This window comes from Desmodus rotundus, chromosome 5, assembly GCF_022682495.2.
Source record: "Desmodus rotundus isolate HL8 chromosome 5, HLdesRot8A.1, whole genome shotgun sequence".
Lineage (NCBI taxonomy): Eukaryota > Metazoa > Chordata > Mammalia > Chiroptera > Phyllostomidae > Desmodus > Desmodus rotundus.
In genome coordinates, this window is record NC_071391.1 from 4,582,565 (window position 1) to 4,608,669 (window position 26,105).

The 26,105-nt window shown below is 52.9% G+C and overlaps 2 protein-coding genes across 6 annotated transcripts; one reads left to right on the top strand and one right to left on the bottom strand.

The window, feature by feature from the left end:
- The first annotated feature begins 241 nt into the window (after nucleotides 1–241).
- Nucleotides 242–8,333, top strand: ZDHHC24 (zinc finger DHHC-type containing 24). Of its 3 annotated transcripts, none has more exons than XM_045183303.3 (4): nucleotides 242–575; nucleotides 1,682–1,959; nucleotides 5,164–5,220; nucleotides 7,958–8,333. In XM_045183303.3, the coding sequence occupies exons 1-4, from the start codon at nucleotides 295–297 to the stop codon at nucleotides 8,218–8,220; spliced, it is 879 nt and encodes a 292-aa protein (XP_045039238.2). In that variant the 5' UTR covers nucleotides 242–294; the 3' UTR covers nucleotides 8,221–8,333. The 3 variants fall into 3 exon arrangements, with proteins under 3 accessions (XP_045039238.2, XP_045039237.2, XP_024430140.3); XM_045183302.2 differs by having other exon boundaries at nucleotides 7,450–8,098; XM_024574372.4 differs by lacking the exon at nucleotides 7,958–8,333 and having other exon boundaries at nucleotides 5,164–7,243.
- BBS1 (Bardet-Biedl syndrome 1) lies at nucleotides 8,196–25,528 on the bottom strand. 3 transcript variants are annotated; one of them, XR_006653165.2, is made up of 18 exons: nucleotides 25,437–25,517; nucleotides 25,054–25,130; nucleotides 24,878–24,912; nucleotides 22,246–22,518; nucleotides 22,091–22,137; nucleotides 21,918–21,956; nucleotides 21,725–21,797; nucleotides 19,868–19,999; nucleotides 19,047–19,153; nucleotides 17,571–17,691; nucleotides 17,241–17,399; nucleotides 16,095–16,164; nucleotides 15,510–15,668; nucleotides 13,014–13,147; nucleotides 11,878–12,012; nucleotides 11,389–11,475; nucleotides 10,877–11,151; nucleotides 8,196–8,541 (listed from the first exon to the last, which is right to left on the bottom strand). XR_006653165.2 is itself a non-coding variant. In XM_024574302.3 (17 exons), exons 1-17 carry the CDS (start codon nucleotides 25,481–25,483, stop codon nucleotides 11,065–11,067), a joined length of 1,782 nt encoding a protein of 593 aa, XP_024430070.2. In that variant the 5' UTR covers nucleotides 25,484–25,528; the 3' UTR covers nucleotides 8,196–11,064. The 3 variants fall into 3 exon arrangements, 1 of the variants encoding a protein (XP_024430070.2); XR_006653164.2 differs by having other exon boundaries at nucleotides 10,732–11,151; XM_024574302.3 differs by having other exon boundaries at nucleotides 8,196–11,151; nucleotides 25,437–25,528.
- Nucleotides 25,529–26,105: the final 577 nt, after the last annotated feature.

The following is a 26,105-nucleotide window of genomic DNA, read 5'->3' on the forward strand; positions in this document are numbered from 1 at the left end:
TAGCCAGACCAGCAGGCAGGGCCTCTGCGGGAGGGGCGGGGCCCCGTGGGTGGGCGGGGCTATAACGGCGCTGCCCTGCTGGCTCTAGCGCCAACAGAATTCCAAGCATCTTCTTGGCTCATTCGGCGTCCAATCACATCTCCGCATCTGCAGTCTGCTCCACGTGACTCTAAGCTCTCACTGTACCGCTTTCAGAGCTTCCATTGGCCGTGGTAGACTTCCGTCTGACACTATCCCCGCCTTAATACGGAAGCGGCGGGGTACTCGGGATCCGACAGCGGGTGGGTCCAGGCCATGGGGCAGCCCTGGGCGGTGGGGCGCACGGAGGGGGCGCCCGGGCGGCTGCCCCTGGTGCTCACCGCGTTGTGGGCCGCGGCGGTGGGTCTGGAGCTGGCCTACGTGCTGGTGCTGGGTCCCGGGCCGCCCCCGCTGGGACCCCTGGCCCGGGCCCTACAGCTGGCGCTGGCCGCGTTCCAGCTGCTTAACCTGCTGGGCAACGTGGGGCTCTTCCTGCGCTCGGATCCCAGCATCCGGGGCGTGATGCTGGCCGGCCGCGGTCTGGGCCAGGGCTGGGCGTGAGTGGGGCGCGGGATCCGGCGGGGAAGCGGGAGCCTTGGACAGGGGGAGGGGCTCTAGGACTTGAAGATGTTAGAACCAGATTCCAGTAGGATTCGCTTGTTAGAGCCAGAGAGAATTCCTTTAGAACCTGGGATGGGAAAGCCAGAAGGAGTATCATTCATTCACTAACAAATGTTTACTGAGCACCTACTATGTGCAAGGCACTATTCCAGGCACAACAAGTACAATAAAACAGGTTCCTGACCTTCTGGAGCTTATTTCAGTGGGGGCAGGGGCAGATGATAAGCTATCGGCAAAATAAATAAGCAAGTTTATAGAATATTAGAAGATGGTGGTGGGATGGAAACAAAAAGTGGGGCAGGGTAGAAGGGGTGCAAGGTGCAGTTTTAAAGAGGGTGGTCAAGGTAGGCTCATTGTGAAGGTGGCATTTAAACAAAGACTTGAAGAAGGTGGGGAGTTAGCCATGTGGGAATCTGGGGGAAGAGTGTTCCAGGCATAAGGAACAGACAACATAAAAGCTCTGAGGCAGTTATGTGCTTAGCGTGTTCCAGGAGCAGCAAGAAGGCCAGCGTGGCTAATGTGGAGCGAGAGATGGGGAGGAGAGAGGTTAGACATGTGAAGACCTAGTAGGACGTTGAAGGATTTGCTTTTAACTAGAAGTGAGATGGAAAGCTGTTGGAGGGTTTGAGCAAAAGGGACGTGACTTCGATTTTTAAGGATCAGGCTAGTTGCTGGGGTGAGACAGCTTTAGGAGGGGACACAGCTGGAATGAGGAAGACCAGTCAAAAAGTTGTTGCAATAATCCAAGGGAGAGTTCATGGTGATTTGGGCTGTGTGGTGACTGTAGAAGTGAGAAGCTTGCTTCTGGATATTAGAAGGCAGAGAAAGGCCTGAGGACTAAGGATGTCAAAGCTGGAAGTGACCTCAGACCTGCAGTGCCAGAACCGGAAGGGCCTGGGAAGTGGTGTTCAGCCTGCATTTACCTATGAAGAACCTGAGGTTTAGTGAGGCCAGCCTCTGCTTACCCAGGATAGGCTCACAGGCATGAGACGGGGCTCTTAGAGCTGCTGGGGGAACTGACTCTGTGGTTCCTTCCTTGCAGTTACTGCTACCAGTGCCAGAGCCAGGTGCCGCCACGTAGTGGGCATTGCTCCGCCTGCCGCATCTGCATCCTGCGTCGGGACCACCACTGCCGCCTGCTGGGGCGCTGTGTGGGCTTTCGCAACTACCGGCCCTTCCTGTGCCTGCTGCTTCATGCCTCTGGTGTCCTGCTCCACGTCTCTGTGCTGCTGGGCCCCGCGCTGGCAGCCCTGCTGCAATCCCACACACCCCTCCACACCGCCACCCTCCTCCTGCTGCCCTGGCTCATGCTGCTCACAGGTGGGAGCCTGGGAGGCCTCCGCAGAGAGGCAGAGACCCTAATAGTGGGCTGTTCTGGTGGGAAATGGGACTTCCGGCTGGTTCTGGCCATGCCCTGGGGACCCAGTCCCAGTGTCATTTATGGGGGTGAGGTATTCAACTGGGTATGCTGTGGAGTAAAATACAGTGCCCGAACACAGGTACAGAGATCCACCTGGCAGAATTAGGAAAGGGTTTCAGGAGGCGCTGGCGGAGGAGGAAAGACTAGTGGAAGTTCCCTGGGGAGTATTCTACAAGGGGCCATTCTAAGTGAGGGCTGGATGTTGGGCAGGGAGCAGCGAACGTAACTTGAAGGGAGTTGTGAGAATTAAGGCTAGGACCGCAGGGTAGGATTGGGTGCTGGAGGTCTTGAATGCTGGTATGAGGATTTGGCCCTTACCTGACTGGACAATGGGGAGCCAGTGAAAGTTACAGGCAGGGGAAGGGCCAGTCTTTGGAAGTTGGGAGGGGAAGACTTGGGAAGGCTCATTGAGAGGCCGGGTTCTGGATGACACATTTATTCCTGTTTCCTCTGCCACCACCCAAGATAAAAGCCCCACTGGTGTTTTATACTCTTTGCTTCGTCCCCCTCAAAATGCTCTGGGCTTTCTTTCCCCTGACACCCTCCTCCTGACCACTCCACCCACAGTCCCCTCTGTAACCTCGTTCTGCACTTACTCCCTGGCCATTCTGAGTAGTTGCTGTGTCTCCTCATCATGTCCAAGTCCAGCTCTGTCCCAAGGCCCCCCTCCCTGCAGCCCCAGGGGAGGCCTCAGGAGGCCCAGTGGGGTGGTCACTGTCTTCCTTTGCCCACGCTGGCTTCCCAAGCAGCCCCCCTTGATGATCCCCTGCTTCCAGGGAGCCTCAAGCCCTCCAGCCACACCTCCCTGCAGCACACTGAAGACTTGGGCTCCAGCGCCCAGTCTCCCTCTGAGCCCTGGGCCCTGTCAAACTCATGGGTGTCTGAAGGTCTGGGCAAACGACCTATTCAGTGCCTCACTCACTCACTCAGCTTCTTCATATCCTCCTTGTTACTTCCTTCCCCTACTCCCATGTCTGCACCTCAGACCTTGTCACGGTTCAAAATGTGTCACCTCCCAAATCTCCATCAGCTCTTCCTGCTCGCACCTCTTCTTTTATCCACCTCTCACTCTTGTACCCCGTCACACCTGCCCTACTAGCCCCTGGCCCTCGCCTTTCTGTGCACCATACCTTCCCACCTCCACCGCCCCGAGTCCAGTTCCGAGCCTTCCTTCCCCCTGTTCTCCCGCCAACATCTCAAACCATTTGCCCCATCTCCCTCTCACTGCACCTTCCCGGCTTCTCCGTGTCAGCCCCAGGCTGCTGAGAGCCGCCACAGATGCATGGTATTTCGTGGCAGGTTGGTACAGGGCACTGACCTCAACAAGCCCTCTGCTGTGCCTGGCTGTCCTAGCCTCTCATAAGCTTGCTCCCCTTGATGACTACAGCCCAAACCTTCCGAATCTCCTGTCCTCTAAGTCCCCACCTCTTGCAAATCTATTACAGAGAAGATGAGGCATCAGCTGGTACCTCCGGCATGGTCCTGTCCACAGAGCTCTAAGCCAGGCTGACTGCCCCCAGCCTCTCTTCCTCAGGGGCCTCCCACTGTGGGCTGTCCTTTCCTCCTGCCTCCCAGGCTCCCTCTACTGGCTGCCTCCGTGTCCCCCTCCCACTTACCCTCCCCCCCATGAACCCTTTTGTCCCCCCACATCCTCCTCTCACTCTTGCCTCTGGTTCTCTTAGTAGCCAAGCTTCTCCAAGGACTTACTGGGGCTCATGGCTGCTTTTCCTCGCACCCCCCCACCCCCACCACGCATTCCCCTACCTGTTCCAAACTGGCTTCTGCCCCCGCCATTCCTCCGAGCCTGCCACAGCCCGAGGCCTCTGTCTCCACAAAACCCAGAGGACCTTTTGAGTTTTCTTGCTTCATGAGGTCTTTCAGCCTCATGAAAATCCTGACCTCTAACCTCCTCGAAGGGCTGTCTACCCTCGGGGTCACAGACAGCGTGTACTTGGGTTTCCGCCTCCCTTTCCAGTTTTCCTTTCTCTTTTTATCTGCTGCCTAAGGATCTGCTTTCCTGGGGCTGCGGTCGAGGCACCGTTCTTCTCTCTCTCTACACACTCTGGGGGGTCTCCAAACTGCTTGTGTACCAACTACCCACGGAATTGTCCAGCCTGGGCTTCCCTCCTGAGCTTCCAGAACCATCTACTCATCTTGCAGGCACCTCTCCGTTCTGCCTCAGGACCTTCAAACAGAATGTTTTCTCTCTTCCTCACTTAGCAAATACCTCCTTAACCTTCAGGCACCACCCAAGTTATTACTTTATCAAAATAGATGAAGTCCACTTCCATTAGCTTCTTCATAAGTTTGCGTGGCATTTCCCACCACAGGCTCTTTGTTGAAGTAAAATTCACATAACACGAAATTCATCCTTTTAACTGTTTTCAAGCTCACAATTCAGTGGCATTTCGTATTTACAATGTTGCACAACCATCACCGCTAATTCCAGAACATTTTCATCACCCTAAGCAGCAGCCCATAGGTACCCATTAAGCAGTCACTCCCCATTCCTCACATATCCCCTCAGCTCCTGGCAACCACTGAGCTACTCTGTGGATTTGCCTATTTGGGCTATTTCATATAAACGGCATCATACGATACGTGACCTTTTGTGTCTGGCTCCTTTCACTGAGCATAATGTTTCCTGGCACCTTGTAGTTCTGAGTTCAGCAGATACATGCTGCCGACTGCGGGCCGGGAAGGTGTAAGCCCCTGCGTTTCCAGTGTAACACACAGCACAGCTGGGCGTAACTGAGAAGGGAGCTCATGAAGGTCTGGGAGCTCCCTGGGGTCAGAGAGGCCGTCCACCGTGCATGCATTGATACTCACAGTGCCTGGCACCATGGCCAGCACATGAGCAGTACTCACAAGTTTGTGACGCATGAGTGACAGTTGTACCTAAGGCAGGGGGGACTGTGTCCGCCCACGTCACTGGTGTTCCCATCACCCAGCAAGGGCCTGCCAGGGAGCAGGGACTCAGTGTTTGCTGGGGAGGAATGAGCCCTGTTTCTGGTAGGGGGTTGGGGTAGAAGGAGGGCAGGAGCCGAGCTTTAGGGGACTGGGCCCGATGCTGCCCCCTGACGCTCTCCACTCTCTTCTTGCAGGCCGAGTGTCCCTGGCTCAGTTCGCCCTGGCTTTTGTGACCGACACGTGTGTGGCAGGTGCGCTGCTGTGTGGGGCTGGGCTGCTCTTCCACGGGATGCTGCTGCTCCGGGGCCAGACCACCTGGGAGTGGGCTCGGGGCCAGCACTCTTATGACCTGGGCCCCTGCCACAACCTGCAGGCGGCCCTGGGGCCCCGCTGGATTCTGGTCTGGCTCTGGCCCTTCTTGGCCTCCCCATTGCCTGGGGATGGGATCACCTTCCAGACCACAGCTGATGTGGGACCCGTGGCTTCCTGACTCCAGGAAGAGGCAGAGCAGTACGGAGAGGGGAGGCAGTGAGAGAGGGGGCTCGTAACTCATTTCAGGTCCACCCCCAGCCTTGGGAGGGGAGGCGGGTTGGTACTTAATGCCTGCTTTTGGCAACTGCAGCCCCATCCCTGGCCTTGCCCCTGCCCAACTTGGATGCCTAGTAGCCAGGGCTTGGGCCCTACAATTCCGCCTCTATCGGTGGCCACCAAATGCAGTGGAGGGTCTGGGAAAGGGCTGCTCTGCCAGCCTCCTACCCCAGGTTAATAAAGCACCCACTTGGTCCTTGGACTCCCTCCGCCTTTGTGGGTTTCTGGTCCCTCACTGTTGCCCAGCTGCTGTTCTTGTTCCTCTGATGATCACGTCTGGGAACCACAGAATGCCTGAGCCTGTGAGGGGCCAGGGCTCTGCCCGTGGCCTCGGTGGGGTGGGCGTGGGGGCACCCACAGGCCAAGGCGGCAGGTAGCGATCCAGGGTATGAGAATGTAAAATTCTTTCCCAGGTTCAGTGCTTTCTAGTTAGAAGCATTCCCACACCACAACAATTTCAGTGAACCTCTCGCCGGCTAACCTGGGCCGCTGGGCAGCAATTATGCAGATAAATCCCTAAACGCCCTGACAGTTGCTGTGGTAAGGTCATGGGGTAGTGAATGGGGGAGTCAGGGTTTGAACCCAGGTCTTTGTGCTTTCTCCTTCACCCCTGGCACAGCTGAGGGGGAGAGTGGGACAATCAAGGCAGAGATTAGCCAGGGTGTTGAGCGTCTGCTCAGGAGCTACTTGTTAAACGTTTTTATTTAAATGTGGTAACGAGAGTTAAATGTGGCAGGTTTGAGCACACGTGTTTGTCTGTTTCCTCTTAAATCTAAAATGCTAGTAAAGAGATAAGAAAGATGGAAGTTTACAAGAAGAAAATAGGAGACTGCAGTAAACCAAACAGCTTGGCTCATGTGCTCTCCTAGCAGAGAAGTAGGAGTTGAAGTTGCTTTCTCAGAGGGAGGGGCCAAGAGGCAGCCAATTTCCCCCAGAGCCCTGGAGAGGCTCAGGGATTCCCCCCAGCACCATGGAAGGCAAGGTTTGGTGCTGACACCATAGGAACTGATCCAGTCTATGTGGGGAATGGCTAGGGTACCCCTCCCCCCAGCACCCACCTCACCCCTTACAGCCAAGCAGCTACCCCTCTGGGGTGAAGGAGGGGGCTATTTGAAGAAGCTTTGGGTCTCAGGGGCGCTGGGGAGAGTAGGGATGAGAGGCAGAACCAAAAGAGGGATTCAGCAAAAGTCTACAGATGCTGCTTGGGTGGGGATCTTCCAGTGACATGGCAGACTTGCTGGCCAAGGACCCTCAGAGAAGCCCACCCTTCTGGCAGGCCCTGCCCAGGCCCACCAAGGTTTCAGCTGCTAGGGCCTTTGTTTTTCCGAAGGCCATGCTGTATTATTTTGTAACTGGGTTAGGAACGTGGGGAGCATGGCACTTTGTGCTGTACATAAGCACTGGCAGACCGGCTCTTCCCTCTTTGTTTTACCTACCCTCCCCCCGCAAATGTCTTGTTTTTAATTAAAAAGGACATGTAAGAAAATATGTATAAAATAAAGACAAACACACTCCCACCCCATTTAAGAAATGGATCCCATTTCCTGGGACGTCCCTGCTGTTTCCCTCCCTGGTCGGGGACACACTGCTGTCTGGATCATTCCCTGGCTTGGCTTTGTAATTTCATTACATGTTTGTATTGATTTTGCACGTTTTTGAGTTTTACATAAATGGAATCACACCGTGTTTATTCTGCGACTTGCTTTTTCACTCAACGGTCTGTTTCTTAGATTTGTCCAAATGAATGTGGGCAGCTGGAGAGCGTCGTTCTCGCTGTGCAGTGCCCTCTGAATACGCCACGACTTACTTTCCATTTTGTCCCACCGGTCGCTTTATCTACCCCTGTGTACAGTCCCCTAAGACCTGGTCTTGGTCCTTGCACTTCTATACAGGTTTTGGAATCAGCTTGTCAAGTTTTGCCAGTAAAAGCCCCTTTGAGATTGTGAGTGGAGCCCACCGAGCCTATAGATCATTCTGGGGAAAAGCGACCTCTACGCGAAATCGAGTTTTCCAGTTAATTCCATTTTGGTCTGACAGCAGACATCGCATGGCTTCTAGTCTATTAAGCTTGTTAAGGTGTATTCTGTGGCTCAGAATGTGGTCTCCCTTGGTAAATGCTCCACGTGAGCGTCAGAAAAGGGGGTACCATGCTGCTGTTGAAGCCGTCTACCGACGTGACATGCAGTTGGCTGATGGTGCTGGGCTCACCTGTGTCCTTACAAAGACACCGTAATTAAAGACTGAACAGAGAACAAAGAGTTGAGAATTAAATAGCATTGTAAAAACAATTTCAGAGAAGAGCTGAAAGATAAAAATCTCAAAAAATAGAACCAAAAAGACAATATGAGAGAAGAGAGAAGAAAATCAGAGGATCAGCCCTGTTCTCTCTGGATTTGTCAGGTGCTGGGCTCACTCAGATTCCAGACAGAGCAGAGACGATGGGAGCAAACTTTCTGGAAGCGAATGACACACACCTCCAGCCACAGCACGACACAACCACACAGTTAAGGCACGTCCTGACATCTCAGAACCTCAGAGAAAGGGGTCAGGCACAAGACTTGCGTGGAGCTTCTCAACGGCATTTACCAAAAATAAAAACAAGGGAGCACTGCTTAAAGATGACTTTCTTGCATGAAAATGATTTTCAGTGTCAAATTTTATGACCCAAAGTATCACGTACATATATGAATTGAATAAAGATTTCAGACAAACAGTGCCTTACTTGGTAACTCTAGCACTTTTTAAAGAAGGTCCCTGTGGAAAGGCCTGAGCAGGTGAGGGGGTGACAAAACCACGGAGGAGGAACACGGTGCCAGGAACCAGGGGCTAGCCCAGGATGCGAGGCGCAGGGAGTCACAGGAGAGGGCCCTGCGGCAGTTAGGGGTGGAGCCCCAGTCCTCCCTGCGGCAGGGGTGGAGCCCAGTGTCCAGAGAGGAACTGTCAGACCGGGTGGGGGAAGAACAGCAGCTGGTATACACAGAAAACTAAGCAAATGGAAAAAACAGGGTCATTATTAATTCCATGAAAAATTAAAAAGTACCCTCAAAGTAATCTAATTATAGCCCAATTCTTGGCTCACAGTGTTGAACTTTCACACAGTAATATAAATTGTACTGCAAACTGAATATCAATTTACCTAAAAATTGGCGACAAAAGGAAGGGACAGGGTGCTGTCACAGAAGAGCTAAAGCCTCATCTGTTGTGACAGGGAGCCAACAGGCAGCGTCTGAGACTGAGGAAGCAAGCAAGGCTAGTCTAAACATATTACAAAAATAAACCGCTACGATAAGGGAAAATGACTAGATCAGGGAACAGTACTGGGGGCCAGGGAGGGGCTCTTTCCTTCTTATGAACCGCTTTATTCCATAGTACTAGGTAGGTACATGGCTTTAGACAAATATTTTTTAAAAAGGACACCAACTCTCCTCATCCTTAACGCACACCACTGCCTGGAGCCCTGGCTAGTGAGGGCTCTGGGCTCCGCGCACTGCTCCTCGCTCCCCATTCGCTTCCAGTGCGCAGTCCCCCTCGCCGCGGTTGTGTGTTGTAATAGCACGTGGCGTTACATCCTATAAATTCACGGTAGGTGGGGACAGGAGCGGTTTCTCCACGCTCATCGTCGTGGACAGCTATGCAGAGGACCCAGAGCCGACTTTCTGGTTCCGAGTTCCTAGGTCCATTATGTAACTGGGATGAAAGGGACCGTAAGGTCGATGGCTCAGCTTAACAACCCTGCACGGTGAAAGCCCAGCCCTGGTGATACAACTCCAGTGACAGGAGGTCACGCAGTCCAGGGCAGGCCCTTCCTGCTCTGGGAAGGTTTCAGAAAGCTCTGCAGGTTAAGTCAAAGTCTCTCTGACAGACACTCCCTCTACCCGCCCTTCCGTTTGCGGGCCAAACCTCCGGCTTGCTCCAGCTGTGCCTCCCTGATGGCTCTACCTCTGCGAGGGGCCCGACTGTGCAGAGAGGAGGGGGATGGTCTCTTTTTCGGTCTAGACACGTTGCTTTTCTTAACCTGGCCCCAGAATGCATTCCTCAGGGGGCACGGGGTAGCTGTGGGCTGTTACCCCAGGCCCTCACTGTGTCTGGGGAACGGGGCTGTTGACTGGCGGTGGCAGTCAGCTTGGGCCCTTGGCCTCCTGGGCAAAAGCTCTGCAGTTATTCCTGCATCCCCCTTTCTGGGGACGACGCCTCATTTCCTCTAGAGGGGCTGCCAAGCTCACAGGATGCTAGGACTGAATCCAGTCTAACTGCCTCATTTTACACATTGGGGCAGGGGGATGGGGGGAGAGACTGAAGTCCTCAGGGATTTGGTTACTGCTCACAAGCCTGAGCTGTCGCCACATGCTAGGTTGCTCCTGGTCTGAGAGGGGACGGTCCTCTGGGAGCTGGGCTGCTGGCTCACAGGTGGCCCACCAGGGTGCTGCGAGGTGGGGCAGGCAAACTGGTTGGGACTGTGTGTCTCTGGCCCTTGTAGCCTAAACACGTGCCTTTGTTTGGCCTTCTGCCTAACTCAGGCCTCTGGTCCATACCTTTCCAGCTAATTCTCTCCCACTATAGCCACTGCCAGGTGAACCTCCCACTCACATGACTGCTCTGGGCTCCGGGGTGTAGAAGCACATCCTGATTGGCAGTTATGGGCTTCCACTTCCTGTGCTGCCTCCCCAGGGCCCCGGAAATGCTCCTGCTGTGCCCCACCAACACCCTCTTGGTCTAGCGGAACCTTCCTCTCCTGGGTGCTCATTCTGGACCCGAGCATCCCAGTCACGATCAGTGGCTGTGTGGGCTTCAGGAGCCAGGCAGGGGCTGGGCCACTAGCTCCCTGCACGGGCAGTCTGTGGCCTCTGCGTGGGGCATCACAGGCCTGAGGCTTTGAGCCCAATATTTCAGAAAAGCCCTGTGTGGGGAGGCAGCTATCCTCTGGGCACCCTGAATAGAAAGAAGAGCCCCTTGCTCAGCTCATGTGTTTTCACATGAAGACATGAGAGCATGTGTTTTGCTTGCAAGCTGAACTGGCAGCAGCCAAGCCTCTGGAACCCTGGGGAGCAGCAAAAGGACTCAGTCTCACCCAAGAAAAGTCTCTAATTGTCCCAGGCCAGGCCCTGGCCAATTCTGGCCTGAGCCAGCGGCAACAATGAGTGATGGGAGAGCCGGGCCTCTGCCCCTCACCTCACCTTGACCACTTCGGAGCTCTTCCTCTGGACCTCAGTGTGGCTTCTGGAGGAAAGTGGGGAGCATAGAGGAGCAGCAGGAGCCCAGAGAGCCAATGCCTGCATCTTCCTGAGAAAAAGGAGCTGAACCTCCGGAGTACTCACTGACCTGCTGCTATAAGTCACCCCATAGTTGAGATGGTGAGAAAGGGCAGCTTAGAGGAGCAGAGGGAAGCTGTTGCCCTGCACCCTGCTGTGCAGGGAGGGGGCCTGGGCCACTGACTCTGCCCAGCTCGGTGCAAGGGGCTGGATCCTCCTGGTCCTGGTTCCGAAGGGGCTTTAACACCAGCCCGGGGGTCAGGCAGCTGCCAGCCCCTCGCTCACAGGCATGTTGATATGGGCACTCAGCAAGGGTGCACTCTGGCCTTCTCGAAGCACCAGCACCTGTGGAGGAGTCACCCATGGCAGCAGGGGTATGTGCCCAGTAGCCCCTGCCCCCCGCAAAGGCCAAGCCTGGCCTGGTCTGCACTGGCCCTAAGGACAGGCCACCAGGGCTCAGTCAAACGGGACAGGGAGGCCTCTGCTGTGCAGACACCCACCCTGATCGATCTGGGAGCCCCCTGGGGCCTTGTCTACATTCACGCCCACTGTCCTCCCCAAGCAGCACCAATAGCGGCCCACCTTGATAACGTCTGAGATGCCCTTGGCACTGAGACTCTCCACAAAAGTCTCCAGGGGGTAGCTGAGCCCTGGCACCAACAAGGGAACCTAAGTTTGGGGACAAAGAGGTTAAGAAATCAGCTCTCATGCAATGGGAAAACGAGGCCCTTCATTCTGTGGGAGATTCTCCTTGAGGTGGAGACAGGGCCCCCACAGCTGCTGCAGGAGTGGCTGTGAAGCAGGGTGGCTCTGGGATGCCCCAGCACAAGTAGGCTTCTGGGAGAGGCATGGAAGGGACTAGGCACGGCTCTTCTCCCAGCATTCGCTGTGTGGCTGGGAGTGAGGCAGCTGAGGTAGGTCTTGGGTGCTCTCCCAGAGGCCCCTGCCATGGCCTAGCCTGACCTGGGCCTGCAGCCACCTGCCAGCCCTCACCTCCGACCTGCTGGAGGCTTTGTGGGCATTTAATCAGGCCCCACCCTGCTTTGTGTCTCAGCGAGGTGGATGAAGTACCTTGAAGAAGGCCCGGGGCAGGGTGTAGAGTGCCTCGTCATACAGGAAGCAGACCAGCAGCCCCAGGATGGGGCGGGCTGTTGAGATGTTCTGCAGGTGAAGTGTGAGCCTGAAGGTGGGGCCCAGGCCCTGGACCTGTGGACAGGGTGCAGTGGGGAGGAAAAGCCCTCAGGACCTAGTGCCCCGGCCCTGCCTGCATGCCTCCTCCTTGAGTCACCCTCCTCCAGCTGTCCTAACTCATTGTCCCTCTGCCCCTCAGAAGCCAGAGACACCCAGAAGGTTGGCTCCAGTGGGTACAGGGATCAGCAAAGGTCCAGGGAGGGGAAGGGGCTTGTTAGAGGCCACTCGGCGAGTTGGTCAGAGGCAGAGCTGGCCTCGGGACACAGGCCCCAACTCCCCCGTGTCCTGACCATGGCCCCTGCCCCTTTTCCCAGGGCCAGGCTCACCTGCCCTCTCCTGCTACTGGGGCTGCAGTGATTTCATTTCCTCCCCCTTACCCTCAGTTGCTCTGTAGCTTCTTCCTCTCTATACCTGTCCACTTTCTTTAGGGAAAGAGAAGTCAGAAACCCGGTTGGGACAGATGGCACACCTCGGGTACCCATTTAGAAGTGCTTGGAGCCCTGATGACCCTGAGGCCACTTGTGTTGGAGTGCAGGGGCTCCCCCACAGACCCCCTCATCCCATGCCTGTGGTAGCCTCAGGATGTCCCCTCCTGGACCAGGCGGCCCTAACACCTTGGGCTGCCCATGGTTACTGAAATGGACCGCTTTCTTTCCTGTGTCACAGCGGGAAGAGCCCCTCCAGACTCCTGGGAAGAAACATCCCAAGGTGACCACTTGTGCATCCTGCCCCAAGCCTGGGGGCTTGTCTGAGGCACAGATGGAATGAGGGGGCTGGAGGTCAGGTCCCTCTGTGGCCAGCTGCAGGGAAGGGGCAGCACAGGAGAGGGAAGGTGAGTACGTTCACAAAGGAGGACATGAGACTCGGTGCCTGGGCCCATGGGAAGGTGAGAAGGGGGCACAGGACCTAGTTGGCTTGGAATTGGTCTTAGGGCTGAAGGGTTCCCACCCACCCCTGACCTCTGCCCCTCTGGCCCTGAGGCTGCTGATCCTGCCACCCCACACCTGGGTGCTTACCACAGCGTGCAGCTTGAGTGGCTCCCGGGCTGTGGCAGACACGGGGCTCAGGCTGGACTCGAGGGCCTGCACATAGGCACGGGCGGCCCGGAGGCGCAGCAGGTAGAGGTCGGTTTGGAAGGTCCGGTGCATGGCTGAGGAGACACAAAGGGCTGACGCTGGAGATGGGGAGGCGAGGCAGGGGGCAGAGAGGGCGCAAGAGGAGGGTACACTGGGCAGAATCTACAGAGGCTGGGAGTGTCGGGAAAGGGAGGGCCGAGGTCCAACAGCCCAGTCTTCCGATGACTCTGGAGGCTGGCTCACCCCCTGCTTCCTCCTCCCGGTCCCCCTACCTCCCCACTGCCCGCACAACCTCAGTGTCCTTTGCTGGCTCCTCCCATTCCACCATAAGGACTGGGGTTCCCTCGAGTCTTGTCCTAGGTTCTCTTCTCCCTCCTCTGTCTTCCTCCCCTGGATGATCCATGTCCTGCCCTGGCCGTGACCACCCCAAAGGGAAACAACGTGAGCTTCTGACTGCAGGGACTCAGTGCCCACCTCAGGGCCTGCCCGTGTCCGCACTTGATAGGGCATGGCCAGCAGCTCAGCCCCCGGGGCAGCCTCCTGCTTCCAACTGCCTAATGGTCACCTGCACCTGGACGCCCCATCACCACCTCAGACTCCACATCCAGGAAACCAAGCTCACCTCCCTACGTCCAGCAGGCGTCCCGCCCATCCAGTCAACAGACTCACCCCTTCCACCCAGTGGTTTGTCAGGGATGGATGATTCATCCTCAAAGCCATCTGCAGAGCCCCCGCCCCTGTGGTCACTCCTTTCCAGATTTAGCGCCTGGGTCTGCGGTCTGTCCTTGACTTTATGCGTGAAGGTGCTTTTTGCCATTCAGAAGTTTTACATCTTTATGTTATCCCAGCTATTAACCTTTCCTTCTCCTCTAGTACTTTTACAGTTTATTTTTAATTTACCCAGAATTAATTTTTGCATTTGGTGTGAGGTAGAATTCTAAATTTTTTTTCTGGAAGCAAGTTGTCCTAATTACATTTTGTGGAGTCTCTCCTTCTCCACGAATTTGAAACACCCTTAACCCACACTGGCCTCCACATATGCGAGGGTCTGTTTCTGGACTTCCTAAATGTGCCACTGATCTGTATCGATTCCCATATCGATATCACAGCTGTGAATTCCATAGTTCATTCCAGCGACCAGCTAATTCCCCTCATTCTTATCTCCCGCAAATTTCTGAGACTTACTGTTCGGGTCAATTGGTCAAGTCAAAACAAATCCCAGTGGGACTGAACTGTCCCTTTCTCTGTTTCTTGGTTTTAGAGGCTACTAATTAGTCCACGGCATTACATTAGGTCTTGCTACCCCGAGACCTGGAAAATCTCATCATTTCAGGTGGCCTTTTATGCTCTTCGGAGGAGTTTTATAATTTCCTTTATTAGACTTTATATGTCTTCTTGTTAAGTTTATTTCTAGGGATTTCCTCGCTATTGTGAATGGAGAGTTTCCATTGTATTTGCTAACTGGTTGCTATTGGTATACACAAGAACTATTGATTTTTGCATATTTTACATTTGGTAACCTTAGAGAATTTCCTAACTATTTCTCTAATCTATCAACTTCTTTTCTTGGATTCTCTAGGCTACACCAGCCTGTTACTTTCTTTATTCTCTAATTTACCTTTAATCTGCAAGCAAGATCCCTTTTTAAGACAGAGCTGGTTGAGTTACTGCATTTTTCTGCTTCACATCTTTCCCAGCTCCCACTACCCAAATTAAACGAAAACACCTTAGGTTCAGATTCCAGGCCCTTTTCGAAGCTGGCACTGACCTGCCCTTGCAGCCTCCCCTCTGGCCACTCGTCTTCCTGCACTGTACCCCCAGCTACACGGCCGATGCTGTGTGCATCCAGGCAGGGCCCTGCGCCCCCACCCAACCTCTGCCTAAATCGCCCTTCTCCATCCCTCTGGCTCGCTGACTTGTAACCACTCTGCAGGGTGAAGACCAACGGTCCCCTCTCTCTGAAGCCTTTCCCAGTCTCCCAGGCAGACTGCTCCTGTGTGCTGCGGTAGCCCTTTGGAGGGACCTTTTCTACAGCTACCGTGCAACACGGAATTTCCAAGGTAGCCTGAGATCCTCAGGCAGGCACCTGGCGCAGGCCTGATAACCAAAGGTATGGAATGAATAAATGAGCAGGAAAACTGAGTAGGAAAAGGAAGGACCTTGGTCAAACTTGACTTCTTCCACAAGAATTCCTGGATCTAGCCACTTCTCTAAATTCCAAGGGTTCTTGCCCACAGGCGTGGCACCTGCCACCTGAGGTACAGTTGTTTGTTGGCAGGGTGCACCTCCTAGGCTGTCCCTGGACAACCAGAGGCACCAAACCCGCCCAGTTCACCCAGGCCTCGTCCCACTGCCCAGGGCCCCCCAGCAGCATTCACCCCTTTCTTGCTGCTTCAGAGCAGCGGAAGAAAAGCGGGAGCCTGGCCTGAGTCTCACCGATGCCAGCCTCCCGCTCTCGCAGCGTCTGGTCCACATAAAGCCGGGTCTTTCGGGGCACGTTGAGTTTTGTGGCCTGGGCTGGTGGGGGGCCCACCTCACTGCCCCCGTCCGCAAACACTGCCGTGCGCTTCAGGATCTTGATCATCAGGCCGCCGCCTAGGAGAGTGGACAGACACAGACTCGTCCTCCCCAGTCACACCCTCACATTCCGATCTCTCTTCCCCAGTCGGCCCCGCACAGACCCATTTCTGTATGTGTCTGTTTTGCAGCCGAGACTCTGAGTTTCTGGAAGGAGTGGAGTTTGTCTAGATCATCTACCATTAGTTAATGCATTCTTCTCACAGTTCCTTGTTGACACTGGGACCTTCCTGGCGCCGTGGCAGGTGCTGAGGATGCTGGATGAACTGGAGACACAGCCTAGCCCAGGGCCTGGTCCCTAGGTCACGATGTCAAACTGTCTGCCAGCCTTGCTTTCCACACCCAGGTCCTCCTGTGCCTCACACCCACCTCCTCTCCATCCCAGGATTTGGCCTGTCCCTTTCACTCCCAACCGGAAAACACTCGCCAGACCTGACCCCTCACCTCTAGTAGTCACGATGAGGGTGTCATCTTCCCGCCCGTAGCGGCCAAAGCAAAGGCTGGTCACTGCATCCTACGGTGGAGACACTAGAGTTTATTTGGGAAAACATCTTGGAGAAGACAGTAAGACTGGGGGCGGAGGGACAGCTTGGGGGACCCCAGAAATGACATGATGGGTGAGATGCGAGGCGAGGACTGGGGTGACGCTGCCTCTGACACCTCTCCTCAACCTCTAACCTCCCTGCCAGCCTTGCTGCCCCGGCCACAGTTCCAGACTAAACATCACTGGGCTGTTAGGGCCCGGCTTCCTAACAGGCTTCGTGGCCTTGCCTTTCTCCCCAGTCTGTCCTTCACACTGGTGCCTTCGCTGCCTTTCAAAAGCACAAACATAAGAGTGTCAATTCTCATCTAGAAAACCTCCAGTGAATGGCTTTTGTCCTCCCTGTCCCCCCCCACATCTGACTCTAACCTGCCTTTCCTGTCGGTCCTCTACCCTTGACCTCCTCCCTGCCCACACAACACCTGCCTTCACAGCAGCCTCTTTCAAACCTTCTATTGTGACAGAGGACCCTTTGTACGTATGGACGTGTAAAAGTTCCACGTGTTGCTGGTTGTGAACCATTTAATTGATTTAATGCCTCACAACTTAGTATTTGAAAAACTCTGGTCCAAGCTCATCAAACTTTCTGGATTCCCAGGTCAAGAGCCCTCATGCCTCTCAGCCTTCTTTCATGCTGTTCCCTGTCTGGAATGCTGTTCCTCCATTTAGCCAGTTGACTTGCCACTTGCCCTATGAAGTGTCCTGTGAGTTCCACCCCCATTTACCTACCCCCCACCCCTCATTACTCAGTCTGCTCTGTACTTCCTTAGCACTTTGCTTCTGTCTGCCTTGTATTTGAATTAGCTGTGTCTCTGGCTGGCGGTCACCTTGGGTAGTAAGCTCCCTGAAGGCAAGGATTTAGTCTTTATTCCATCCCACCCCAATACAGTGAGCTGTGCACAGGAGGTGCTCAACCAATGTTTTTGAACAAATGTCAAAAATGCGTTTGGTTCTGAACCACACTAAGTCAAGGGTGGCAGATGGAGTGGAACCAGGAGGCAGCTAGGCAGCCCTGGAGGTGGGAGAGGGACACCGGGTCACCAGCTCACCGGGGTGTGGATGACGTCAAGCAGGACCTTGTCGCAATAAATGCGGACCTCTCCATTGGCCAGCCCAGCCATGACGGCCTGCAGGCCCCGAGAGTGCTGCTCCATGAGGCTCATGGTCAGGATGGCTGCGGGCATCTGCACTGTCCACAGCTTCTTACCCTGGGGGTGGGGGGAGGGACAGCTGTGTTTCTGCGGGGGCCTCAGGGATTAGAATAGAAAGAGGGGTGGCTGGAATTGCTGGGGAGGGGACGCCAGAAGGGCTTGCCTGCTAGGGGGACCTGGGAGACACAGGTAGAGGGGTAGGGGGTGGTTCTTGCCCGAAGGCCACACCTTGTGGGTGAAGCCATGCAGGCTCTCTTGGGTGCTGCCCACCACCAGGACCTTGTGGACCCGGACAAGCCCCACAGGCTGGGCGCTCAGCTCGATGCAGTACTTGGGGCACTTGGAGTCTCTGTGGAGTAAAGACAGACTCTCCCAGCCCAGGGAAACCCTCTCTCCTTCCCTGGATGACCCTCCTCTTTCTAAGCCGCAGACTATCCTGGAAGGAAGCTTGGCCCCAAAGCAGATGGCCATGGTATTATTTCCACCTGTACCACTTACTAGCTGCATGACCTTGAGTAACATGAAGTGCATTCTCCTTGCTGGTGTCCCTCCCGCCTTCAGTACAGTGATCTGTCTGGTCACCTGGCAGTTAGCAGTTTACAGTGAGTGCAGCCAGAAGTGCTAGTGGACTTAGGCAGCTGAGTAATTTATCAGAAAAGCACTGCTCTGTGTAAATGCACCGTATCCGTTTCCTGGCCTCTGAATCTTAGTTTCTCTTACCTAGAAAGTAAGGGGAGTGCCTGCCTACCAATCACAGGCTATGGCCCACTGCTCTTCTTCACCAAGCCTAGGCCAACGTTACATCCCTGCTCGTGAGTCACCTGAGTCTCCCACTGGTCTCTGGGCCCCCTTCTAATCTATACTCCACCCGGCAGAGACTCTCTTAAAGATGTAAATGGATCGTGTCGTTCTTCTGATTAAGATCCCATAGCAGCTTTCCGCTGCACTTCAGATGGAATCCAAAATGTTTACCACGTCCAAACCTGTCCTGCACGAGCCAACCTGGTCTCCGCATCCTCTGTCCACCCTCCTCGGGGCCCTCCCGCTCCAGCAGCACATGCCAGCGTCTCCCACCTCGAGTCTGCGGAGGCCTCTCTGCCTACAACACTCTTCCTGTACTTTTTGAATGACTAGCTCCTTCTTCGCCTTCAAGTCATCGCCACGGACAGGCATTTGCTGATCACCCTGCACCCATTATTTTTTCCCACTGAGCCTGTATTCTTCCCTCCACTGCGCACATCCAGTTTGCAATATTATCTTGGTTTGTTGACTTCGATACCTGTCTTCCCATGAGGACAGGAGCTGTTTATTTTCTTCCTCAATATCTTATACAGTGCTTAAGTAGGTGCTCAAAAATACTTCTGAATGAAAAATGAGTGCTGTAAGGAATGTCAAACTACTGCACTGGGAAGTGTCACATGCCTATAAAGCAACACAACGATTACGAGAGACTGTTTTTATTTCTTGCAATTTCCGACCGCACTGCTCACGGGTCACAGCCACCAGCTGGTCTTGCACTTTGCCAGCCCTGTCATACAGGCCTCCAGATACCCCCCATGCTCCTGGTTCAGCCTATGCGATCTTTTCTGCCCTTTTCATCCCCGAATTCCAGCCCCCAAGCCCCTACTCATCTTGCAAACCCCTGAAACCACCAGGCAGGTATCTGAGGTGTCCCCTCTGGCCCCAGGAACCACGCGGGGCTACCTTCTCAGGATACAGATGTTCCCGTTGCGGCAGGCAGCGGCCAGCCGGAACTCTACATCGAACTGGCCAGAAACCTCCAGGAAGACAGGGACGCTGGGTAGGCTCATCTGCAAAGGAGAGGTACCAATATCCCGATTTCTCTGGAGCCCCACTCCTTCCCTACCTTGATGGAACCCACTCCTTCAAGTTGGTTCCTTCTCTGAAGTCCCAGCCTCCTCACTTACACCCTGCTGGTCAGTTTAAACTTGTACAAATTTTCCAGAGGGAAACTCGGCAACATGTGGCAAACACCTTTGACTAAACTATGCGTCTTCTAAGGAATGCATCCTAAGGAAATATTTAGATAAGCACGCAAGGATGTTTGGGCAAGAAAACCTGTCACTGTGGCGCTAATAACAGTGGACACTGAAAACAATGCAAAGATACAATAGGTGACAGAGTAAGTGAATGAAGGCACATCTATACAATAGACACTGTGTGGCCTCTGGAAAGGTGGGTGTGGAAAGACACAGATAAGCTACTGCTATGTGAAAAGAGCAAGTTACATGATCCTGTACCACAAGGCCATTTTTGCAAAAACAAAAGTTATCTGTGTCTAAATATGAAAATGTCAGAAAAGACATATGATGAAGCTTTAATAGAAGGTATCTATGGGTGGTGGGATTTCTGGATATATATTCTTTCTTTATGCTTCTCTATGTTTTATGATTTTTCTACAGAGAATATGCTTTACCAAGAATCGGGCGCAGGAGATGTGGGAGAACAGAGGGCGGAGTGCGGCCTGGGCCTCGGGTGTGCCCAGTGTCAGGGCCCACACTGACCTTGGCCAAAATGGTGAAGGCCTCCGGGTCCAGCACCAGGAGCTCCTTGTTCTCGGTGCCCAGCACCAAGCAGGACACGGCATCCTCGTCAGCCAGATTCTTCTTCAGGGTGGTCATGGTGGTGATGACGGTCTGCAGAAGGACTCTAGGGGTCACGCGAGGGTCCCCGCTCGCACACCATTCCCCCCAGATACCCAGGACACCACAGGAAGGAAGGGAGAGGGTAAAACCAGAAGAAGAGTATCAGAGATGCAAAAGAATATTTATGTACAAAGCTGTTTAATGCAACAAACCTAACTTTCCAAAAAAACAGGACGATCTAAGTCGATTCTGAACCATCCACATGATCCTAAACCATGCGGTCATTTTTAAAAAATCACATCTTAAAAGAAGATTCAATGATGGGGAGAATACTTCTCATGTATGAAGAGAAAAAAAAGTTACATCAGTATGATCCCAGTTTAAAAAATATATGATCAGAAAAACACGCTGAAAGGCTAAACCCTTGAACACAAACACTGGTTCTCTCTGGACGCTGAGATCACAGGCGATGTTTAATTTCTTCATTGTGCTTTCGTGTAATTTCCACAGCAGGCACTGGTTCCTTTTGTAATTGCGATTGGAGAGGAAACAAAAGAGAAGGGGGTGATCCTTTTTTTAGGAATTTCTCCTATGGAAATAATTTAGCAGGGCCAAAATGTTTCTTTGGATAAAGCTGCTCATTGAGTGATGACCTTTGAGATGAACAAGTGGGAATCATTCTCAAAGCCAAGTGTAAGGAGAAAGGTTACAGAAATGTGGAACTCAGTGATTCCCAATCAGGTAAGCATGACATGCCCGTGGAAAGATGTCCCCCGGGGCCCTCAACTGCACCTCCTGAGCAACAATTAGCTTACTTCCTGATTTCAGAAGTGCTCAGAGAGACTGACGACTGTGGATCGGAGCTGCTGGTCAGCAGGAGAGAACCAAGTTTCTCACAGAACTGCTCTGAGACCAGCCAGAGGCTGAGGATTGTGTTAGTCACCGTGGTGGGCTCAAGTGACCTCAACAGAAGTGGACAGTCCCCATGAAGCTTTCTAAAATGCAGAGAACAGCTCAGGGAGTCGGTCCCTGGACTAAGGGTCAGCCTTAGGTCAGGGACCACTAGAGTTCATTGGTAAATAGGTTCAACAATAAAGCCATTAAATTATAACTAAGAAAAAAATATGAAGTGAATAAAATGGACACACTGCATGTGAGAAATTACATAAACCCTGAACGAAATAATGAATAATCAGTGAAATAATCAAGAGGCTACTAAAAGTGGAGTTCTTCTTTTTTTCTTTGGATTTTTTTTTTATTGTTGTTCAAGTGCAGCTCTCTCCATTTTCCCTCCATGATTTTCCCTGGCCCACCTACGCCTAAAAGTGGAGTTCTTAAAGACTCTTCAATGCTCACCATATAATGGTATGTACTCAGGGGAGGCAGATATATTATAAAAGCATATTTATGAAGGAAATACACCAGAACAGTAAGATCGAGTACCTCTGGGTAGTGAGATTGTAGTCATTTATATTTCTCCTTTATCCTTCTCTTTATTTGCCAAATTTTCTCTAATGAGAATATGTTATCTTTACCCTCAAGATGATGAAAGTTCTATAGTTCTATAGCTACAGGTCTATTCAAAGCTGTCGCCGTTAAGTGACATGCAGGAGGCCCTGTGTGCAGCTTTGTGGCCACATCTGCATGGCATGGGTTGGAAAGGAGCCACAAAATGGAACTAGTCAGGTTGGGTTGTAGAATTTACCACTAATGTTACTCGGTTGTAGAAAATTATCCATCTTTTTTACAGGGAAATAAAAAGAGAAGGGCCGTTACCTGACGTTTGAGGGTCTTGGACTTGTGCTGGTTCACAAACGCCTCCATTTCACTCAGCTCCAGCTGCAGAAACCTGGCCAAAGAGGGAACTACCATCTGCACGCCCCGGGCCTGGCTGCCCTCTGCGGGCCACTCCTAGCCACCCCCTGCCCCCCAGAGCTTCCGGAGCCCTGGCTCTCCAGGGAGCCCTTACCTGAGTGACTGTACAGACAGAGGCACCTCTGCCTTCTCCCTGCGAGGAGAGGGGCGATCGTGTCAGATACAGTTGAGGAACAGGCCCCGGGGTCAGACCAGGAGCTCTGGGATGGAAGAGGGGCAGGTGGAGGGAGGGGTGTGAGGCAGCTGAAGGGGAAGGTGGGCTCTCACCGGATGCCCTCCAGCATCTCCTTCAGGGTCAAGGGGTCGATCTGGTCCTGCGACAGCAGGGGAAGAAAGTAATACCTGTGAGCTCCAGAGCCAGGCAAAGAATGAGGACGAGCCAGTGGCCGATACTTTTGCCTTCTTGTCCCCTGTGCACTTACCTCCTTGGCCTGGTTCCAAAGGTCTTGTTCCAGGGGGTTTAAAGGCAACTGGGGCAGGCTGAACTTGAAGTAGGGCCTGAGATTCTTATACACATACACACAAGGGCCAGAGGCCAATGCCAGAGCTGGTGTCCGGGGCTCGTGCTGATCCATGAGGAAGGTGGCAGCAGCAGCCGGTAGTGCAGGAAGCGGGCTTTCGGTCAGCACCTTGGGGCCTTTGAGCACCTTCAGACGGGACTGCCGCCCACTGGGACCGAGGTCTCCCACCACCAGCTGCAGAGAGAGGCTGGCTTACTCCAGGTTCAGGGTCTAAAGACCTTGCCCCCGACCTTCTCAGGCAAGTCTTCCTGCTGATGCACACTCATTTCCTCCCACACCAGTGTCCATGGGGAGAGGAGGGCGACCACAAACGCTTTGTAGTAAGGCTTGCAAGCTCTGTGACCTCAGGAGAGTTGATTAAACTTCCTGAGCCTCATTCCCCACCCGGACGAATGGAAGTACCTACTTCAGGACACTTGTAGTGAAAGTGAGGTGAGTGATCAACTACAGAGCTGGTGAGAGCTAGCGTGGCGCAGGTGGCAGCTGGCATTTTCGTCGTTCATTCAGCAAACATTTCTTCAGGGCCTGCTCCATGCCAGGCACTGTTCTAGACACTGGCACAGTGGCCGAGGCCAGTGGGGCACTGAAATTCATATCTGGGCTTCTGAGGCCTGACTTCCAAATGTGAGCAGAGCTAAGGAAGCAGAGGCAAGCACACAGAGCAGAATGTGCTCTGGGGACGCAGGGACCAGAACCGAGCCCCGTAGTCTCTACTTTTCGGCCTCCAACCCATCCTCCAGGCCACTGCGGCTGCTGTGCAAGCCCATTCTTCTGACCAAGGCTTTGAGGCCCCCCGATCTGGTTCCCAACTTGTTTTCCATCACCTTCCCATCCATGCTCTGCTCCAGGCAGAACAGACTCACCACAGAACGTGTGGATTCTGAGCATGTACGGTGCACCAGGAGCCACACCAGGAACTTCACTGAATCCCCTCGACAACCTCTGAGGTAGGTACTATTATTAGGCCCCATTTCACAAGTGAGGAAGCTGTGGCTTAGCGATGTGAGGAAAAGTCACACAGCTAGTAAGTGGCAGAGCTTGGACTGGAACTCAGGTCTATCTAACTCCAAAGCCAGTGGTCTTAACTACTATTTTCCACTGGCCTCAACTTTCTAATTCCAAATTTACTCTTGGTCTCTGTTTGTCATGTTTGGTTGCCTTTTGCCTCTTCTCTTTGGTGCTTTCTTGATATACTTCATTCATCCTTCAACACCTACTTCATGTGCTGTGGCCTCCTGGTGCCTCTAGATAGATCTCATTGTTCTCCCACTGGTGCTCCCACAGTCCTTTCCTTATATTCTATTTCAGCTTCCATTCCTTTACCTCACAAATACTGATCAAGTACCTACTTTGTGCCAGACTATGCAGTGGGAATCCACGGTAAACAAATCAGCCGTTAAAAAAGCTATCACACTAAAGCGTTCAACATTTCGCATTGGTTAGTAGGTCTGATTTCTCTGCCCTTCACTGCTGTAAACCCATCACGAAGCACACATTAGGTGTTCAGTCAGTATCATGGATGAATTAAGGAGAGCGTCTATATCTCCTCCCCACTGCGTACTTGTTCATTTCTGAGTTAGTGTCTGCACGACGCCTGACACACAGTAGGGGTTCGCTGTATGCTTGCTGAATCGCTGAATGCTTCACAGATAGGAATTTGGGGGCAAAAGGCACCAAGTCCTACTGTAATCTCCAGGTAGGGTATGATCCCTGTGCTTAGTGGGTTCACTGCACACGGCGAAGGTTGAGCTATAGTGGAACAAACTCATATCTTGGAAACTGACAGATCCAGGTCTGCCACTCTTTACAAACTCAGTCAACTTAGCCTACCTGACTCCATTTTCCCATGAACAAAGTGGGGATCAACAATATCTGTGTATGTGAAAACACCTCAAAGAGGGTCTCGTCCAGAAATGGACACTCGATATATGCTAACTTCCTTTCTTAAGCCCAATATATTTTTTCAATGTTTTTTTAAAATACGGTGCCTTTAAAACTTGTATTCTTTATTTACATTTTATTTATCTTTGTATTTCAATTTGATCCTTTTTATTAGGGAAATTTTTCAGTCATATACAAATGCAGAGAGATTTGTATAAAAAAACCCCAAATACCTATCATCCAGCTTCAACAATTATCTGCTCAGGGCTAATCTTAAAATCTTACACCCTCTTGATAGACATAAAAGTCATTTCAAGTCTCTCCTACTTCCCCTCCAGATTCTAACACCTGGCACCCAACCAAAAGATGCGCCTGCCCTTCCAGTAAAGAATGACGTCACCTTAACAAAATTAAGAGGCTTTGTCTTAGTAAAATCCCCAGCAACCATCGTCCTGCTTTACTTTCTGCAGTCTGTATTATGAAATCCATGGTTCTCTTCACCTTCCACATAAAGATAAAATTTAACATTAAATGTGCATTTTTAGAGTTCCCAGGAATTCCAGATTTATGTTGAGCTTCTTTGCAGCCATCAGGAGATCTCAATTCTGGTATTTCTCCCCCAATTCTCTTTCTGCTAGGGTGATACACTTACCTTATACTCCCCGTCCCCATGCAAATCTGCCAGCGCTGGAAAACACAAAAGGGCCATGAGCCAGGGTCTCCGAATCCCAGAGGCTTTTCACTACAGAACCGTATCTCACTCCACCGCCTCCCCAGGCCCCGGTCCTGACTCCCTCGTCTCACCAGATTCCAGGTCCCGGTACTCACCCAGGCAGGAGGAAAAGGTGTGGATGTTGGCCTTGGGGTCGTAGTGCGCATCCAGCCATTTCGAACTGGCCTCATTGCTGGGAGCGGGAAAGAGTTGAGTGAGTACCAAGGGAGGGGAAGAAAACTTTGAGGAAGCTGGTCTCTGAGAGCGAGGTGTGTGTGGAGCTCCGTATAGAACTTCTGGGTCCAAGTTCAGGCTCCCCCACTGGCGCAGTGACCTCGACACCCCCACCCCATCCCCAATGCCCGGGCCTCAGTTTCCCCATTTGATCTCTAAGAAAAAGCCAGCGCTTTTCAAGAACCGCAGGAGCCCAGACCCAGGGGACCAGGGCACCCTCTTCACATTTGTAGGAAAGGAGACCTCGGAGTACCCCGGCCTTCACCTTTCAGCTCGGCAGCTGTCGGAATCCGATGAAAGCGCCGCAGCCATTTTCGCAGGCGTCGCCCTGGCAACAGGCTTTGGCCTGCCACCGTGCAACACCCAAGAGCTCCGGGTTCTGAAAAGCCAGCGCACAAAGGTTCCGGGCGCGCAGCTTTCCCGCCAGGGCCTGAGAAGCCACCTCGCAGGATGTGCTGGCTTCTTTGCTGGGATTATGCCGGTGAAAGCGCCATCCCTCATCCCATCTCATATAATTTGTCTTTACTTCTACCCTGCCGCAGCATCTGGGCCCCATAATCTGTGGGTCACCGGCGGGGCGTTTTGACTTCAAACTTCCAGCGTTTATGAGCAGCAGAAGTAACTCATCCTCTCTTCAGGTTGAAAAGGGGCCATGCCCTTTCTTCCTGCCCCACTCAAAGGTCCAGGCTCAGAAAGACAAAACACAAGGCGCTAGAGATTAAATCCTAGGATTCTGACTGAAGTTGAGGGTTTCCAGTTTTTTGGCTCCTGGAATTTTTCAAAATACAAGAAATGCCAAAAAAAAGGACTGCAAAAATCGTGTTTTGTTCATTTTTGTAACTGTGTGTGTATCCTTAGAAGTGATGTCAACATCCTGTTGTGGATGGAAGCCTAAAAGTGACCCTCCTGCTCCCTCCTGAGGCCTTGATCCCAC

Coding starts and splice junctions, on each gene's coding strand:
- ZDHHC24 (XM_045183302.2), top strand. CDS start 295: ATGGGGCAGCCCTGGGCGGTGGGGCGCACGGAGGGGGCGCCCGGGCGG. Junction 1,960..5,163: donor CTGGCTCATGCTGCTCACAG/GTGGGAGCCTGG, acceptor CTCTTCTTGCAG/GCCGAGTGTCCCTGGCTCAG. Junction 5,221..7,449: donor GACCGACACGTGTGTGGCAG/GTGCGCTGCTGT, acceptor ACTTCTATACAG/GTTTTGGAATCAGCTTGTCA.
- BBS1 (XM_024574302.3), bottom strand. CDS start 25,483: ATGGCTGCGGCGCTTTCATCGGATTCCGACAGCTGCCGAGCTGAAAG. Junction 22,519..24,877: donor ATGGGGACGGGGAGTATAAG/GTAAGTGTATCA, acceptor CTCTCTCTGCAG/CTGGTGGTGGGAGACCTCGG. Junction 15,669..16,094: donor CCTCATCGTGACTACTAGAG/GTGAGGGGTCAG, acceptor CCACTCTCCTAG/GCGGCGGCCTGATGATCAAG.